Source organism: Ranitomeya imitator, chromosome 6 (genome assembly GCF_032444005.1).
Source record: "Ranitomeya imitator isolate aRanImi1 chromosome 6, aRanImi1.pri, whole genome shotgun sequence".
NCBI lineage: Eukaryota > Metazoa > Chordata > Amphibia > Anura > Dendrobatidae > Ranitomeya > Ranitomeya imitator.
Genome location: NC_091287.1, coordinates 62,296,689 through 62,313,519, shown reverse-complemented (window position 1 = coordinate 62,313,519; position 16,831 = coordinate 62,296,689). Strand labels below are relative to the sequence as shown.

The 16,831-nt window shown below is 47.8% G+C and overlaps 1 protein-coding gene across 1 annotated transcript in view; it reads left to right on the top strand.

The window, feature by feature from the left end:
• DYNC2I1 (dynein 2 intermediate chain 1) overlaps positions 1-16,831 on the top strand; it is a 100,733-nt gene that overhangs the window by 73,806 nt on the left and 10,096 nt on the right. Inside the window, exons 17-21 of the mRNA XM_069729712.1 lie at positions 8,007-8,068; positions 8,634-8,685; positions 8,765-8,825; positions 12,140-12,239; positions 13,210-13,341. Coding sequence (XP_069585813.1) covers positions 8,007-8,068; positions 8,634-8,685; positions 8,765-8,825; positions 12,140-12,239; positions 13,210-13,341 — 407 coding nt within the window. The remainder of the gene's footprint in view (positions 1-8,006; positions 8,069-8,633; positions 8,686-8,764; positions 8,826-12,139; positions 12,240-13,209; positions 13,342-16,831) is intronic.

Sequence of the window (16,831 nt, the reverse complement as noted above, 5' to 3'; positions counted from 1 at the left end):
ATATGTCTGCCTATTGGCTATTGCGGTCCATTTTTAGTCTTGTATAAATATTGCTCTGAGCATGCTTTAGTAATTAACTAATCTGTATCCTAGGCCAATTCTCTCTATTGCGCTTCAGGGTGCGCTATATACATTTTGAGTGGTGCAGTTGCTTAGCGCACCCAGCCTCATAGGCGCATATGAGACGCATCTATGGCTCCGCAATTAACCGGATGTTATGCACTGACTGGTGCCTCCCTGCTATTGCCTAATGTGGAATGCATACAGCGCTCCACCTTTGCCGTGGATACTGTGATCTGCGCAATACTGTTCTGCGCACATCGAACGGCTGATGCTGGGACATGCGCACTAGACCGATATGGGCATAAACAGCATCCCAGCCTGCACCGAAAGTAATACAGACACTTCCGGGGCCTGTGTATTTAGTGCCAAACACAGCATGCCCTCAGATTTACTTGGACCGCGTGCAGCGTCTCCATACTCCGCTGCCCGTCGCCTATTACTGGCATTCCCCTGATGAACCCCTTGGGATCTCCTTTGGGGAGAAACGCGTCGGGATGGGACACTGCTTCCCTAACATAAGTGTATTGTAATTACACACCTGTGCTGCTGAATTGGCTGCCTGCCATTATGCTTGTGTTGCACCGTTTTAGCCATGAACATCTTTACATGGGGCTCTTATTAAGTTGATTCATATGCTATTGCCTGGTGATTATGCCCCCATACATACAGTGGGGCAAAAAAGTATTTAGTCAGTCAGCAATAGTGCAAATTCCACCACTTAAAAAGATGAGAGGCGTCTGTAATTTACATCATAGGTAGACCTCAACTATGGGAGACAAACTGAGAAAAAAAAATACAGAAAATCACATTGTCTGTTTTTTTATCATTTTTTTTTGCATATTATGGTGGAAAATAAGTATTTGGTCAGAAACAAACAATCAAGATTTCTGGCTCTCACAGACCTGTAACTTCTTCTTTAAGAGTCTCCTCTTTCCTCCACTCATTACCTGTAGTAATGGCACCTGTTTGAACTTGTTATCAGTATAAAAAGACACCTGTGCACACCCTCAAACAGTCTGACTCCAAACTCCACTATGGTGAAGACAAAAGAGCTGTCAAAGGACACCAGAAACAAAATTGTAGCCCTGCACCAGGCTGGGAAGACTGAATCTGCAATAGCCAACCAGCTTGGAGTGAAGAAATCAACAGTGGGAGCAATAATTAGAAAATGGAAGACATACAAGACCACTGATAATCTCCCTCGATCTGGGGCTCCACGCAAAATCCCACCCCGTGGGGTCAGAATGATCACAAGAACGGTGAGCAAAAATCCCAGAACCACGCGGGGGAACCTAGTGAATGAACTGCAGAGAGCTGGGACCAATGTAACAAGGCCTACCATAAGTAACACACTACGCCACCATGGACTCAGATCCTGCAGTGCCAGACGTGTCCCACTGCCTAAGCCAGTACATGTCCGGGCCCGTCTGAAGTTTGCTAGAGAGCATTTGGATGATCCAGAGGAGTTTTGGGAGAATGTCCTATGGTCTGATGAAACCAAACTGGAACTGTTTGGTAGAAACACAACTTGTCGTGTTTGGAGGAAAAAGAATACTGAGTTGCATCTATCAAACACCATACCTACTGTAAAGCATGGTGGTGGAAACATCATGCTTTGGGGCTGTTTCTCTGCAAAGGGGCCAGGACGACTGATCCGGGTACATGAAAGAATGAATGGGGCCATGTATCGTGAGATTTTGAGTGCAAACCTCCTTCCATCAGCAAGGGCATTGAAGATGAAACGTGGCTGGGTCTTTCAACATGACAATGATCCAAAGCTCACCGCCAGGGCAACGAAGGAGTGGCTTCGTAAGAAGCATTTCAAGGTCCTGGAGTGGCCTAGTCTCCAGATCTCAACCCTATAGAAAACCTTTGGAGGGAGTTGAAAGTCCGTGTTGCCAAGCGAAAAGCCAAAAACATCACTGCTCTAGAGGAGATCTGCATGGAGGAATGGGCCAACATACCAACAACAGTGTGTGGCAACCTTGTGAAGACTTACAGAAAACGTTTGACCTCTGTCATTGCCAACAAAGGATATATTACAAAGTATTGAGATGAAATTTTGTTTCTGACCAAATACTTATTTTCCACCATAATATGCAAATAAAATGTTAAAAAAACAGACAATGTGATTTTCTGGATTTTTTTTTCTCAGTTTGTCTCCCATAGTTGAGGTCTACCTATGATGTAAATTACAGACGCCTCTCATCTTTTTAAGTGGTGGAACTTGCACTATTGCTGACTGACTAAATACTTTTTTGCCCCACTGTATATGAATGAATTATTTTTCTGGCGGTGATGCCACCATTTATCTATATTGACAGATTATTTGTATTTCTGGCGATGATGCCCATATATCTCTGGTGGTGATGCCATCACTTACATCTGATTTCTGAATATGGGAATAATGGCTCCATTCTGGCGATGATGCCCACATGATTCTGGCGGTGATGCCAATTTTTTATGGTGCTAAAGCATCTGAGTTTCTGGGATTTTCACCACTACCAAGATTTATGCCATCTTGTTCATGCAACTATTGGAACAGCACAATAATGTTTTTTTTCTGGCGATGATGCCCATATGATTCTGGCGGTGATGCCGATACTTGCTTTGATGATCGAGCGTCTTAGGTCTGGTAACTTTACCACAATGAGTATATATTTCCTATGCCACTATTATAAGGTTTGATCTCTGAAAAGGTGATCATAGCCTTTATTTACTGGTTAAGAAGTGAGCATAGTATCATATAAGATGTGTCTCCTGTTTAAGTGACAATTTTTTTTTCTACCGTCTTAGACAATTTGCTATTGACGGAGACACCAATCTTTTTCTATGATTATTCACTGCTGTATTTATAATTAATAACAATCTTTAAACAGGGAGTATTATCTTTTACATCTTTCTAGATCACTCATCCTTCCAGATTTGATACCACTCATAGTTCATATATTTCCTTAGATGGAATTGAACAAGGCTCACTAGTGTCATTCTGCATTGACAGTCATTAGCAGCTACAGCACTTTACTGTATTTATTCATTGTGTGTTTTTTTTTGTGGTGCGTTTTGGGGTGGTGGCTTTGGTAGGGATACCTTTTAGGGTCTTTTAGGGTCAGTCTATGTTGAGCGGGGGCGCCATTTCATATCCCAGGGTGCCAACCTCCGCTGCAAGGAAGGGAATTCAATAGGGATAGGCACGTCTATCTTCCCTAGCCCTTTTCCTTTTTAGTGATTATTGGTATTTAACGACTATCTGATTTTGTTTTTGGGTTCCCTGCCATTGGTTGCTTGTTATGTGTGGTTTCTAGTCCTAATTTTTAATTATTGTCATTAAAGAATATTTTTTAGGTCTTTTTTGCAATTTTTCAGTTCTCTATTGATACTAGACCTAGGCCATCCTTTTTTGGTTCTCTCCCTTCTCCCCCTTCCTCTTCTTCTCGGCAGCCATTCCTGCTGCAGGACAAGGATTAACCCTGCATCTCCCAGTCAGAAGGACCAGGCCAGCCAGTCTCCGGGGGGCACAGGACTGTGGATCTTCGGCGCTGGACCTAGGGGCAAACTGGTGGGGTAAGATCACAGCTGGGTTTTTTACTCAACCGTGAATCCATATTCCCTATAAGGCTCCCCTATAGGTTCCTCTGCATAGCCACCCCTGTAACGGTCCTCTGCATAGCCAGCCCTTCTGCACTCTGTGCACTATGCCGGGCTCAAGGTCCAAGAGAACCAGGCAGGACTGCTATTATGCATTCTGCACAGCCTGCAGGACCGCTCTCCCCAGTGGCAGCACGTACCCGCACTGCCAGGACTGCATCGAGACTACTGTATCAGAGCCACAAGATGCCCCTGCCAATGCTTCGGGGCCTAATGCCACACCGGAATGGGTCACTCAGATGTCGCAATCTATGACGCAGTCTATAGATAACCTAACCTCCACATTGCTTCAGGCTCTGCGGAGTCATGCAACGGCTATGACCGTTACCCAGCAAAGGGAGAGCTTGACTCGGGAACAGGACGACCCTGGCACATCCACGTCTAGGTCAGGACGCAAGCGGACCCATAGGTCAAGTCTATCTGCGTCATCCCATAGCACACGTTCATCCCCTTCTAGGGAGAGACACCGTAGTTCCAGGTCCTCTAGACCGTCCCCTTCCAGGGGCAGACAATGCAGATCTCTGCAATCCCCGACCAGAGAAGTCCTCCGCCCCAGCTCACCCAGCAGGGGACGCCTCAGTGATACACAGGATTCGGAAGGCGTCTGTGACTCCGACTCAGACAAGAAAACGGAGGGGTCCCTGCTCCCAATCCCCCCTAGCAATACAGCGATAGTTGAGGACATAATCTCTTCCATCCATCGGGTGCTGGACATTTCTGATCCGCCACCAGAGACCCCAGAACACAAGATTTCCTTTGAAGGAGCTCTGAACCCACCTAAGGTTTTCTCTAACCCAGAGTTTAAGGCGATCCTTAAAAAGCAGCTCTCACAGCCTGAGAAAAAATTCGCTAATCGCAAATATCTGGAGGCAAGGTACCCTTTCCCACAGAAGGACACCAAGGAATGGACAGATCCACCCGAAGTGGACCCCCAGTCTCTAGGCTAGCAGCACAGACCCTCCTTTCACTGCCAGATAGCTCAACCCTCAGGGACACAGCAGACCGGCAGGTAGAACGTATGGCTCGTTCAATTTTCGAGGCTGCAGGGGCATCGCTGGCTCCCGCTTTCGCTTCAGTTTGGGCTGCCAAGGCCATTGTGGCCTGGGCCAAAAAGCAGACGCAGCCTCAAATAAGTCCCTCACGCACCTCCCCTACCTCTGTGGGTGACTTTTTCGGTGAACAGTTGGACACGATGATATCCAACGCCACCAGGGGTAAGAGTACTTCTCTTCCCCAACTGAAACCTAAATGCACTTACAGGAAGCGTAACCAAACTCGATTCCGATCCTTTCGAAACTCCTCGGGCTGGTCCGTCTCGCGTCCAGCACAAAATCGTAACCGTTCCCCACGCAGGGACAACTCACGATCGATGCGAAGGTCAGACAAGACTTGGCAGTCAAAAGCAGGCCAGTCTAAGCCCAGAGGAGGAAAATCTCAGACTTTCTCCTCATCATGACTCTCGGACTCTGGAAGACACCACACCTGTAGGCGGCCGACTTTTGCTCTTTCATCAAGTCTGGCTGCCTATTACAGAAGACAAGTGGGTCAGGGAACTAGTGTCTTCCGGATGCAAGATAGAGTTCACCTCCAACCCACCGGACCGATTCTTCCTCTCGACTCACCACGGCTCCCAGAGTGTTTACCAAAGTCATGACAGCCACCATGGACGTCCTGCACTCCAGAGGCATAGTAGTCATTCCATACCTGGACGATCTCATTAAGGCTCCCACCTTCAAGGACTGCGAGCTTAGCGTCTCAATCACAACCGACACTCTGAGTCGCATGGGCTGGTTAGTCAACTTACAAAAGTCATCACCAACCCCGAGTCAGTCTCTGACCTTACTGGGAATGCTATTCAACACCTCCAGGGGTCTAGTGCTCCTTCCCAAGGACAAGGCACTGGCTCTCCACCTAGGAGTTCGCACCCTCCTTCGCAAACCCCGTCGATCTCTCCGGTTTGCCGTGAGAGTCCTCGGCAGGATGTGGGCAGCAATATAAGCGGTCCCATTTGCCCAGTTTCACCTCAGGCCTCTCCAACTAGCCATTCTCAAGTCCTGGGACAGGAATCCTTTTTGTCTCGACAGGGAGTTCCAGCTAACGTCGTCAACCAGGAGGTCCCTGCACTGGTGGCTCAATGCAACCTCGCTAACAAAGGGGAAATCCTTTCTCACAGGTCAGTGGAAGGTTCTGACCACCGTTGCGAGCCTGACGGGTTGGGGTGCGGTGCACCTACACCACAGGGCAAGTGGTCCCCAGTGGAAGCGACCATGCCCATCAACATCCTGGAAATTCGTGCCATCCTCCTGGCATTGAGGGCCTTCCATCACTTACTGGCAGCCCCTCACATCAGAATACAGTCGGACAATGCCACGGCTGTGGCATATGTGAATCACCAAGAGGGGACTCGCATTACCCAGGCGATGCGAGAAGTGTCACACATTCTCCACTGGGTGGAGGACACAGGGTAGGTTCTCTCAGCGGTCTACATTCCGGGTGTGGACAACTGGGAAGCAGACTTCCTCAGCCGACAAGGAATAGACTCGGGAGAGTGGTCTCTCCATACCGAAATTTTTCGCCAGATCTGCCATCGCTGGGGGACCCCGGATGTGGACCTAATGGCATCCCACTTCAATGCCAAGGTCTCCAACTTCATGGCCAGAACACAGGATCCGCGGTCGCTTGGAGCAGACGCTCTGGTTCAGGACTGGACCCAGTTCCAGCTTCTGTACATTTTTCCACCTCTCCCCCTGATATCCAGAGTGGTGAGGAAGATCAAGCAAGAGGGAGTTCCAACCATCCTAATCGTACCGGACTGGCCCAGACGTACATGGTACACCGACATCGTACAACTTACAGCAGACGCCCTTGAGACCTGGGTTCTAACCCAGGCAGGGCTCTCGCCGGATGTCATTAGGACCATGACCAGGGCACGGAAGCTAGCCTCTGCCAAGATCTATTACCGTACCTGGAAAGCTTTCTTTACCTGGTGCGAATCTTGTGGCCAGACCCCATTCCCTCCACAAACTACTTGGTTTTCTCCAATCGGGTCTGGAGGCCAGGCTGTCCCTGGGCTCGCTTAAGAGCCAGGTGTCAGCCCTCTCAGTGCTTTTTTCAAAGGCGCATGGCTACCAAGTAAGGACATTCTTTCAGGGGGTTTCCCCCTACAGACGACCACTAGAAATGTGGGACCTCAACCTGGTCCTTACAGCATTGCAGGAACCACCCTTTGAACCCCTTAAGGAGTTGCCGCTCCACCTTCTATCCCAGAGGGTGGTTTTCCTGGTGGCAATCACCTCGCTATGCAGGGTGTCTGAACTGACAGCACTCTCCTGCAGACGGCCCTTTCTGGCTTTTCACCAGGACAAGGTAGTCCTCCGTACGGTCCCATCCTTCCTCCCGAATGTTGTGTCCAACTTCCACCTCAATGAGGAAATTTTTCTGCCTTCCCTTTGTCCTTCCGGAAGTCTGATTCTCTTTTTCTTTCTTCCGGGAAGGCGGGCCGCAAGGGTCTGCCAGCTTCCAAAGCTACCCTTGCCAGGTGGATCAAATCCACCATACAAGAGGCCTACCGCCTTAAGAATTCTCCTCTTCCAGCCGGTATTATGGCACACTCTACACGGGCGGTAGGGGCCTCCTGGGCCATTCGGCACCAGGCTTCGGCATAACAAGTGTGTAAGGCGGCCACTTGGACTAGCCTACACACTTTTACTAAACACTACAGGGTTCATACCCAGTCCTCAGCGGACGCAAGCCTGGGTAGATGTGTTCTGCAGGCGGTGGTGCCCCAAGTGTAGGGGCCTGTCTACACAATATTGGACCATTGCTTCCCACCCAGGGACTGCTTTGGGACGTCCCATGGTCCTGTGTCCCCCAATGAGGCGACAGAGTAAAGGAGATTTTTGTGTACTCACCGTAAAATCTCTTTCTCTTAGCCTCTAATTGGGGGACACAGCTCCCATTCTCTTCCCTTTCCAGGCCGTTGTTACTGTTGAGTTCTCATATTGTTTTCTTGAGCTTGTACATAGTTGCCTTCTTATAGGCATGGTTATGTTATTCATGTTACGTTCCTCCTAATGCTTTTGCACAAAACTGGAGAAGGCTGACGCCGTCCAGGGGTGTATACTGCAGAGGAGGAGCCACGGTTAATCTTTTTCAGATTATGCATAGTGTCGCCTCCTAGTGGACAGCAGCATAACACCCATGGTCCTGTGTCCTCCAATTAGAGGCTGAGAGAAAGTGATTTTACGGTGAGTACACAAAAATCTCCTTTTTTCATTTTCCCCATTCTTTTGCAGATATGTCAGGTTTGTCTTTTCAAGTGGCATCACTAGATGAAAGTGGCCATCTTATTTTGTGGGTAAGTTTGAAAGGCATATATAATATAAATATATGTTACTGTAAATACAATAAGACCCAAATATATTTTCCTTTTCATAGAAGATATCAAACCCTTGATTAAATAAGGAATTATTACCATGCCAAATATAACTGTTTCTCGGACTCTTCTTTATTGGGGGGAGACAGGAAACCGTGGGTGGGTGTCAGCCACCAGGAGGCTGACATTAAGAATTACGAGAGAGAAAAAGCGCAAAAATTAAAAAAAATGCTATTATTTGCCTGTTATGGTGCCCCCTGGTGTTCTTTTCATTACTTATCAGAATGTTCGTCGTATGTGTCCAGTGTCGGTGGTCACACATGCTCAGTCTTTTTCTATTACCCAGAGGTAACAGCCAGTTAAGGACTTTTTTAATGTATATTTTCCTGACCTCTGCAGTATAAATTCATAAGGTAATAGGCTTCTGAAAACGTGTGTCCAAAATGACTCTATGCAATGTAGAGGGGAATGGACCTAATTTGTAAACCCATTAGTTTTAATGACATTTTCACAAATTCCAGTATGTAATTAATAAATGTAATTGCAGGTAGTGGTAGAGCTAAGAAAAGCTGACCTTGCTGGCTCCCAAAGTGACCTGGGTAAGTTTTCAATATTAATTCAGTTACATTTCTTTTTTTATAATGTCTGTGATCCAATAACATGTACCTCGATGTCTAGGATTAATCCCAGGAGGGAAAGTGAAGCTGATCCACAGCTCATCTATACACCTTAGTGACAAGTAAGTACACCATTCTTAATCCTTTCTAATATTAGGGATATTAATACCTCCTTACCAGCTCCTGGAGACCTTGTTTTCTTTTTTTGATAGTATTCTCAAGGGGCCACATAAGAAACTGGGTCTGATATGGAACTGAATTGGGTTCTATATTAATTCCCACAGATGGCGTTCCCTGGTGTATTATCCCAGCACGCATAATTTACAGAAGTAATTCCCCTCCAAATGCCATTCCCACACCAAGCCCCCTACCCTGACCCCCATCCTATATTTACATACCATAGTCCAACTTTCAGATTAGCAGCAGTGCACCACTGAGGAGTCCAGCTCAATTTTTGTCATTGACCTACATCTAATGATTGGCTCTGCGTGGGTCGGGTCTGCGCAGGTCAGCTCTGCGCGGGTCGGGTTGCACACTTCGTCCAAGTAGTCTGGTTAGCTGCCAGCACCGCACTGCTATTTAGTTACATTTGATTTCTGGCCCTTTGGGTGTCCATGTCTGGGGGCCGGACTTGGACTGCTACAGGACCAGATGTGGCCCGCAGATCATTGTCCAGATCTATTATGGACTAGCTGAAGAGCCCGGCGTTGCCTGGGCATAGTAAATATCTGTGGTTAGTTATAGCACCTCACTTCTCTTATTTTCCCATCATGCCTCTCATTTTCCCAATAACATCTTTCATTTTCCCCCTCACATCTCTCATTTTCTCCCTCACACCTCTCATTTTCTCCCTCACTCCTCTCATTCCCCCCTAACACTTGTCATTTCGACCTCACATCTGTCATTTTCTGATCACTCCACTATTTTTCCTCACTCCTCTCATTTTGCACTCACACCTTTTCATTTTCACCTCACACCTCTCATTTTCACCTCATCACCTCAGTATATACATGTTTCTCCTTCGCCTCATTGGGGGACACAGGACCATGGGACACAGGACCATGGGTTATGCTGCTGTCACTAGGAGGCTGACACTAAGCTGAGACAAAAAAAGGTTAGCTCCTCCCCTGCAGTATACACCCTCATACTGGCTTCCAGAGACCCAGTTCAAGCTTAGTGTCCGTAGGAGGCACACTGATTTTTAATTCTACCCGGACGAAGGGGGCGACGGATTCTTTCATGGTCCGATCTCCCCCGAACCAACAACAGGCGAGCACGGGAGTTTCACCTCACCGTATCCTCTCCTGCGACGTGGGAGCCACTGCCTGTTTGTCATCTCCCTTATATATAGTATACATCTGTATATCATCTCCTAGTATATACCTGTATGTCATCTCCCCTGTATATAGTATATACCTGCTGTGTGTCATCTCCCCTATATATAGTATATACCTGAATGTCATCTCCTTCTATATATATTATATACCTGTATGTCATCTCCTCCTGTATATAGTATATACCTGTGTCATCTCCCCTGTATATAGTATATATCTGTGTGTCATCTCCTCCTGTATATAGTATATACCTGCATGTCATCTTCTATATATAACATATACCTGTATGTCATCTCCTCCTGTATATAGTATATACCTGTAGGTCATCTGCTCCTGTATATAGTATATACCTGTGTGTCATCTCCTGTATATAGTATATACCTGTATGTCATCTCCTCCTCTATATAGTATATACCTGTGTGTCATCTCTCCTGTATATAGTATATATCTGTGTGTCATCTCCCCTGTATATAGTATATACCTGTAGGTCATCTGCTCCTGTATATAGTATATACCTGTATGTCATCTCCTGTATATATATGTACCTGTATGTCATCTCCTCCTCTATATAGTATATACCTGTGTGTCATCTCTCCTGTATATAGTATATATCTGTGTGTCATCTCCCCTGTATATAGTATATACCTGTGTGTCATCTCCGCCTGTATTAGACCTCGTTCACACGTTATTTGCTCAGTATTTTTACCTCAGTATTTGTAAGCTAAATTGGCAGCCTGATAAATCCCCAGCCAACAGGAAGCCCTCCCCCTGGCAGTATATATTAGCTCACACATACACATAATAGACCAGTCATGTGACTGACAGCTGCCGTATTTCCTATATGGTACATTTGTTGTAGTTTGTCTGCTTATTAATCAGATTTTTATTTTTGAAGGATAATACCAGACTTGTGTGTGTTTTAGGGCGAGTTTCGTTTGTCAAGTTGTGTGTGTTGAGTTGTGTGTGGCGACATGCATGTAGCGACTTTTGTGAGATGAGTTTTGTGTGGCAACATGCGTGTAGCAACTTTTTGTGTGTCGAGTTGCATGTGACAGGTTAGTGTAGCAAGTTTTGCGCGTGGCGAGTTTTGCGCGTGGCGAGTTTTATGTGTGGTGCCTTTTGAGTATGTGCAAGTTTTGTGTGAGGCAACGTTTGCATGTGTTGCAACTTTTGTGCATGTGGCAATTTTTCCACGTGTGCAAGTTTTGCGTGTGGCGAGTTTTCCATGAGGTGAGTTTTGCACTTGTGGCGAGTTTTGCAAGAGCCTAGTTTTTGCATGTGGCGAGTTCTGCGCGTGGCGAGTTTTGAGCGGCGACTTTTGTGTTTCGACTTTTATGTGGCGAGGTTGGTGTATGTGTGGTGAAATGTGTGCTGAGGGTGGTATATGTGTTCAAGCACGTGGTAGTGTGTGGCGCATTTTGTGTGTGTGTGTTCATATCCCCGTGTGTGGTGAGTATCCCATGTCGGGGCCCCACCATAGCAACTGTACGGTATATACTCTTTGGCGCCATCGCTCTCATTCTTTAAGTCCCCCTTGTTCACATCTGGCAGCTGTCAATTTGCCTCCAACACTTTTCCTTTCATTTTTCCCCATTATGTAGATAGGGGCAAAATTGTTTAGTGAATTGGAAAGCGCGGGGTTAAAATTTCACCTCACAATATAGCCTATGACGCTCTCGGGGTCCAGACGTGTGACTGTGCAAAATTTTGTGGCTGTAGCTGCGACGGTGCAGATGCCAATCCCGGACATACATGCATATACACACACATACACATTCAGCTTTATATATTAGATGTGGAGAGGGTGGATTTATTAATTTGACACATTGTAGTCCTGCGCTCTTGATTGAAATGCTGCTCTATGTAAATGTTCTCTGGGGGCTTCTTTCCGCCATCCCTGATTTCGCATGTAGCAAAACCATATTGAACTGTGCATACTTGAATTATGTTGATAGTGTGGCCCTGTCGAAATGCTGGTTCCTCAGTGGCCATTGTGTAAGTCCCCAAATCCTCTTCCATTTTTTGTATGATTAATTTTTCAAAAATACAGTAAAGTTATGTGTCAGTCTTCCAGTTTTCATGCTTATAACTTTGTTTTCTAGGTTTTTTCACAAAGATGTTCTAATGCTGGGAAGCCCCCAGGCTCTGAATATTAAGTTTCTTCCTAAAGACTTCAATCATTTTGTTATTGGAACTGATATTGTAAGTTACAGGACGTTTGTTTGCACCACAAACAGTTTTATAGAATATGATGTCTCCAATTAAACATTACTAATTGTGCATCACCAGTGTTTTTTTGCACATTGATTAGATTTTGTCTTTACCTTGGTGGCATTCATAGCCTTATATCATTTTGAGTTTGTTTTGGAGAAGAAAGAAGTGTGATGGAGGTTTTGCTCTTATAACTTTGCCATACTATGATGATTTTTTTTTTATTAATTACCCTAATGCTTGTATTGAGTTGGAAATCAGCTTACTTTATGGCACTTTATGGTTTCCCAATAAGGATCGCCACTTTCTAAAAGCAGAGAACAACTACGATGAGCAGCTCTCACTCTGTAAAACTGAGCACAATCATATTTTGCATTAATGTGACTGGTCACCTTGTTATCTACTCACATAGATCATGCAGCAGGTAGCCGGCTGTCAGAGATGGACAGACTCTGCATAGAGGTGAACAAGCCCTGGGAATACAGATCAGGAAGGAGTAATCGTGTTTTCTCCTCCCGTCCTAGCAATCATCGGATTGTCCGGTGCTGGGAGGGTGTTAGTAGACCCAGATCAGCTCAGCAGTGCAGTTAGGAGGCTGAACGTCCCCTGTAACCTGGGCCAATATTCCAGCCACAGTCACAGAGGAAATCAGCAATAAAATAAATAAAAATGACATAAAAGTTAGGTCCCACATATCATATAAAAAGATGCCAAGATTTTTAAATAGCCAAACAAGAAATTAGTATTAGCCCAGACTATAACTAGTTCATAATATGTTTCCCTTACAGAGAGCAGCGTATGACCCTTCGGGTTTCTTTTTGAAAAACGTTTTTTTGTTTTATTAAAAAGACTGTTGCTTTTATTGTAATGTAGTCATTCTACAGGATTTTACCAAATTCACATGTAAACTGCAAGTCTGTTTTTCTCTCTTACCAGTCACCTAAAATGTACTTGTCCATAGGGTTTAGTAACGCACGGAACGCGATACGGTTTGATTGAGCCCCCGATGCAATACAGATCTATGCACAGCAAGCTCAGGCCGGCGCAGGTCACAGCCATTGATTTCTCACCATTTGGAGCTGCCGCATTTTTGGTACGTGGTCATTTTACTTTATGTTTAAAGCTTTTCATAACTATATTTAAGGAGCCAAATATACACCCCTGGTTCTTATAAAAAGGGCTCTTCTCATAAAGACAATTCCTGTCTATATGCCCTCATTGTGGATATGGATGTCATTGAGGCCTGCTTTATTTGCATGGGGTACACAGGACCCCTGTTCTCTTTATTGGTGATGGTCCTATTGGCGGATATCAGAACCTTATTTTAATTAAGCCTACCAAAGATTGCAGGTGTATGAAAATATTGAATATATGAACCTTAAACTACATTACTGCCATATAGGCTATACTTACAAAAAAAAAAAGTACTTGGCGCACAAATTGGCCAATTTATGTGTGTCCACCAGTCACGGACAAGGTGTATTCAAAATAAAAAAGTAGAAATCTTGCAATTTTCACCCTGGTCTCTAGAGAATTTTTTAGACTCCTAATTGTTACAACTCATGTCACACATACAGTGAACAGACGCAGATCATGTCTTTTGTATTGAAGCATCTAATGAGTCTGGAAAAGTCATTGTGAAGGGAGTGGGGTTAGGTGTGATATCGTGTTTTCTTTATCGCCTCTCATTGGGGGACACAGGAACCATGGGTGTATGCTGCTGCCACTAGGAGGCTGACACTATGCAAATAAAAAAGTTAGCTCCTCCTCTGCAGTGTACACCCCACCGACTGGCATTAAACTCTTCAGTTTAGCTTAGTGTCAGTAGGAGGTGGACACGGGTCTTTCTTTAGACCCTTATCTACCTCAATGTGCGTCGTTTCTTTTCAGGTTTTTTCCGGATGGGATACAGGGTGAACAGTCACACCTGTAGTCCCTCAAGCGGACTATGAGTACGGCGTGTACTGCCACCCCGTATCCTCATAGATCCCTCAGCAGGACCAAGAGCCTGACACACAAGCGTGCTCAGAAGTCCGGTCCTGGCCCGTCCCCCACCCACTCGCCCACCAGAGCCTGTCGGTCGGAGGAGACGAGGACGTCCATCAGCAGCTCCTATGGACGTCTGATACCTTCTCAAGGTTGGTAGCAGACGACGGGGGATTTTACTAGGTGAGTATTTCTAAAGGTCATCGCTGCATTTGCAGCACTTTCCCCGTTCCCTGCGCGGTGGCTACCTTTCCATGCCCCACTGCGTTCCTCCAGCGGTCGCCGTTCTTCCTTCAGGCCCCGGCCTCCCGGGGCCTGCTTGCGGCACACTCCTGCCTGCAGTTTTTCCTTCAGCGGTCGCTGGCTCCTAATTTAGGCCCCGGCCTTTCCCGGGGCCTACTTGCGGCGTACCAGCTGCCCTCAGCGTTCTATGCGGCGGCCTCTCCGGCGGCGCTCACCTCCACAGCCAGCTGGGGCCTATTCCGCCGATTCTTCTCTGGCGGCAGCGCTCCCTCCCTTATATGCGGCGGCCGCCGCGCCGCTCTGCCGGGCAGCGTCTGCGCCGCGGGGATCTTCCCTCCGGTCACCGGCTCCAAATTTAGGCCCCGGCTTTTCCGGGGCCTACTCCGGCGACTCTTCTCCGGCGGCAGCGCTCTCTTTCTTTCATGCGGCGGCTTCAGCGCCGCTCTGCTGGGCAGTGTCTTCGCCGCTCTGCCGGGCAGTGTCTGCGCCGCGGGGGTTCTTCTCAGCGGGCACCGGCTTCTAATTTAGGCCCCGGCTTTTCCGGGGCCTACTTCCGGTGCCGCGCTCCGCCCACTTACTTCTTCATCGGGCGGGCTTTTTCCCGCCCGACATACTGTGCCTGCTCATCGGCGCCCCCCTGTCTGGCTCCGCCCCCTTCCTCCAGGGACAGAGTCTGTGTGTGCTCACCGCTTCTTAGCTGCAGGAGCTCACGCAGCGCGCCCCACACCTTCGCCACTGCATCCTCCGTGGGCACAAAATCTGCACAGAATCCAGCACCTCAGGGCAGGAGTTCTCCTCCGGCAAGTGGGACATCTTCCAGGACGGGTCCGTGAGTAGCTGCACTGCAGACTGACACCCCCCTCTGCCCCACTGTCCCCTAACCCACTGGCATCTTCAGAGGACCTCTCAAAATGTCTACCTCTAAAGGGGGCCGCTCTCGCCCCCCTACTTCTTCTTCTGCCTTAGTCACGTACTTTGCTTGTTCGTCCTGTAACAGCAAACTTCCCTCAGGTCAGTCCTCCCCGCTGTGTCAGTCCTGCAGCAACCCGATTGTTCCCACCGCCCAGTATCCCCCGGCTGTTCCGCCCGAGAGTGATCCCCCCATCCCAGGATGGGCCGCCTCTCTGTCACAATCGGTGGCCGATTTAACACGGGTATCTCAAACCCTGGTGTCCGCGCTGGATCGGTTACCCCTGCAGACCCCGGCCGTAGCCAGCGGGTCACAGGAACCGCCGCCAGAGCTCTCCTTGATAAGCCACAAAAGGTCCAGACAGGAACGTCGGTCTGAGTCCTCTTCGCGCTCCATCTCGCCGCTCGGCCCTCCCCCGCGGTTGGTGTCCCACCGATCCTCCTCCCCTGAGTCAGGCGAGGCATTATCTGATGCGCGTTCGGAGGATACTTCGGAGCTGGATCCTAACCAAATCGCCACCATGAGTGAGACAGTCCAGAACCTCATTGGGGCAATAAACCAAACATGTGGCATCAAGGATCCCTCTACGGAACCCGCAGATCAGGCGGTTTCGTTTAGACGGGCCAAACCACCTTCAAAATTTTTCGCTCATCCTGAATTCGAGGAAATCGTGTCCAGAGAGAGAGCGAACCCCACTAGGCGTTATCAGAGGGGAAAACGCCTGGGTGTGTTATATCCTTTTCCTCCAGAACTTACCGCCAATTGGACGGCCTCTCCCTCGGTGGACCCCCCTGTTTCCAGGCTGTCCACCAACACGGTGCTTCCTCTGTCCGGCGGAGCATCTCTGAAGGATTCTAACGATAGAGTTATAGAATTCTTCGCGAAATCTGCTTTTGAAGCGGCTTCAGCGGCTCTATGTCCAGCTTTTGCGTCCACTTGGGCTTCAAAATCCATCTCAAAATGGGCCAAGGATCTTCGGCGAGGTATTCTGGATGGGGCGCCTCCCGCGCAATTAGCGGAACTTGCCAACCAGATTTCCCACGCTGGTGAATACCTGGTTTCCGCCTCCCTGGATGTCGCGTCTTGTGCGGCTCAAGCTTCCAGCAATGCCGTTGCCATCCGCCGGACCGTTTGGCTCAAGGCCTGGCAGGCGGACTTGTCATCCAAAAAGTCCCTCACTAGTCTGCCCTTCCAGGGTTCTCGTCTCTTTGGTTCCCAGCTGGACCAAATAATTAAGGACGCCACCGGGGGTACAAGTTCTCTTCTCCCCCAGGCCAAGCCTCGTCGCCCTCCTCCTAGACGACAGTTTCGTTCTTTTCGGCCTTTTCGTCGCTTCGCTGCGTCAAACTCCTTTTCCCAGCAGCAACAGAGGCCACAGGCACGTCAAGAGAAGAAGGCGGTGTCCTTTAGGCCCACTCCGTCCTGGCGTCCTCGTTTCTCCCAG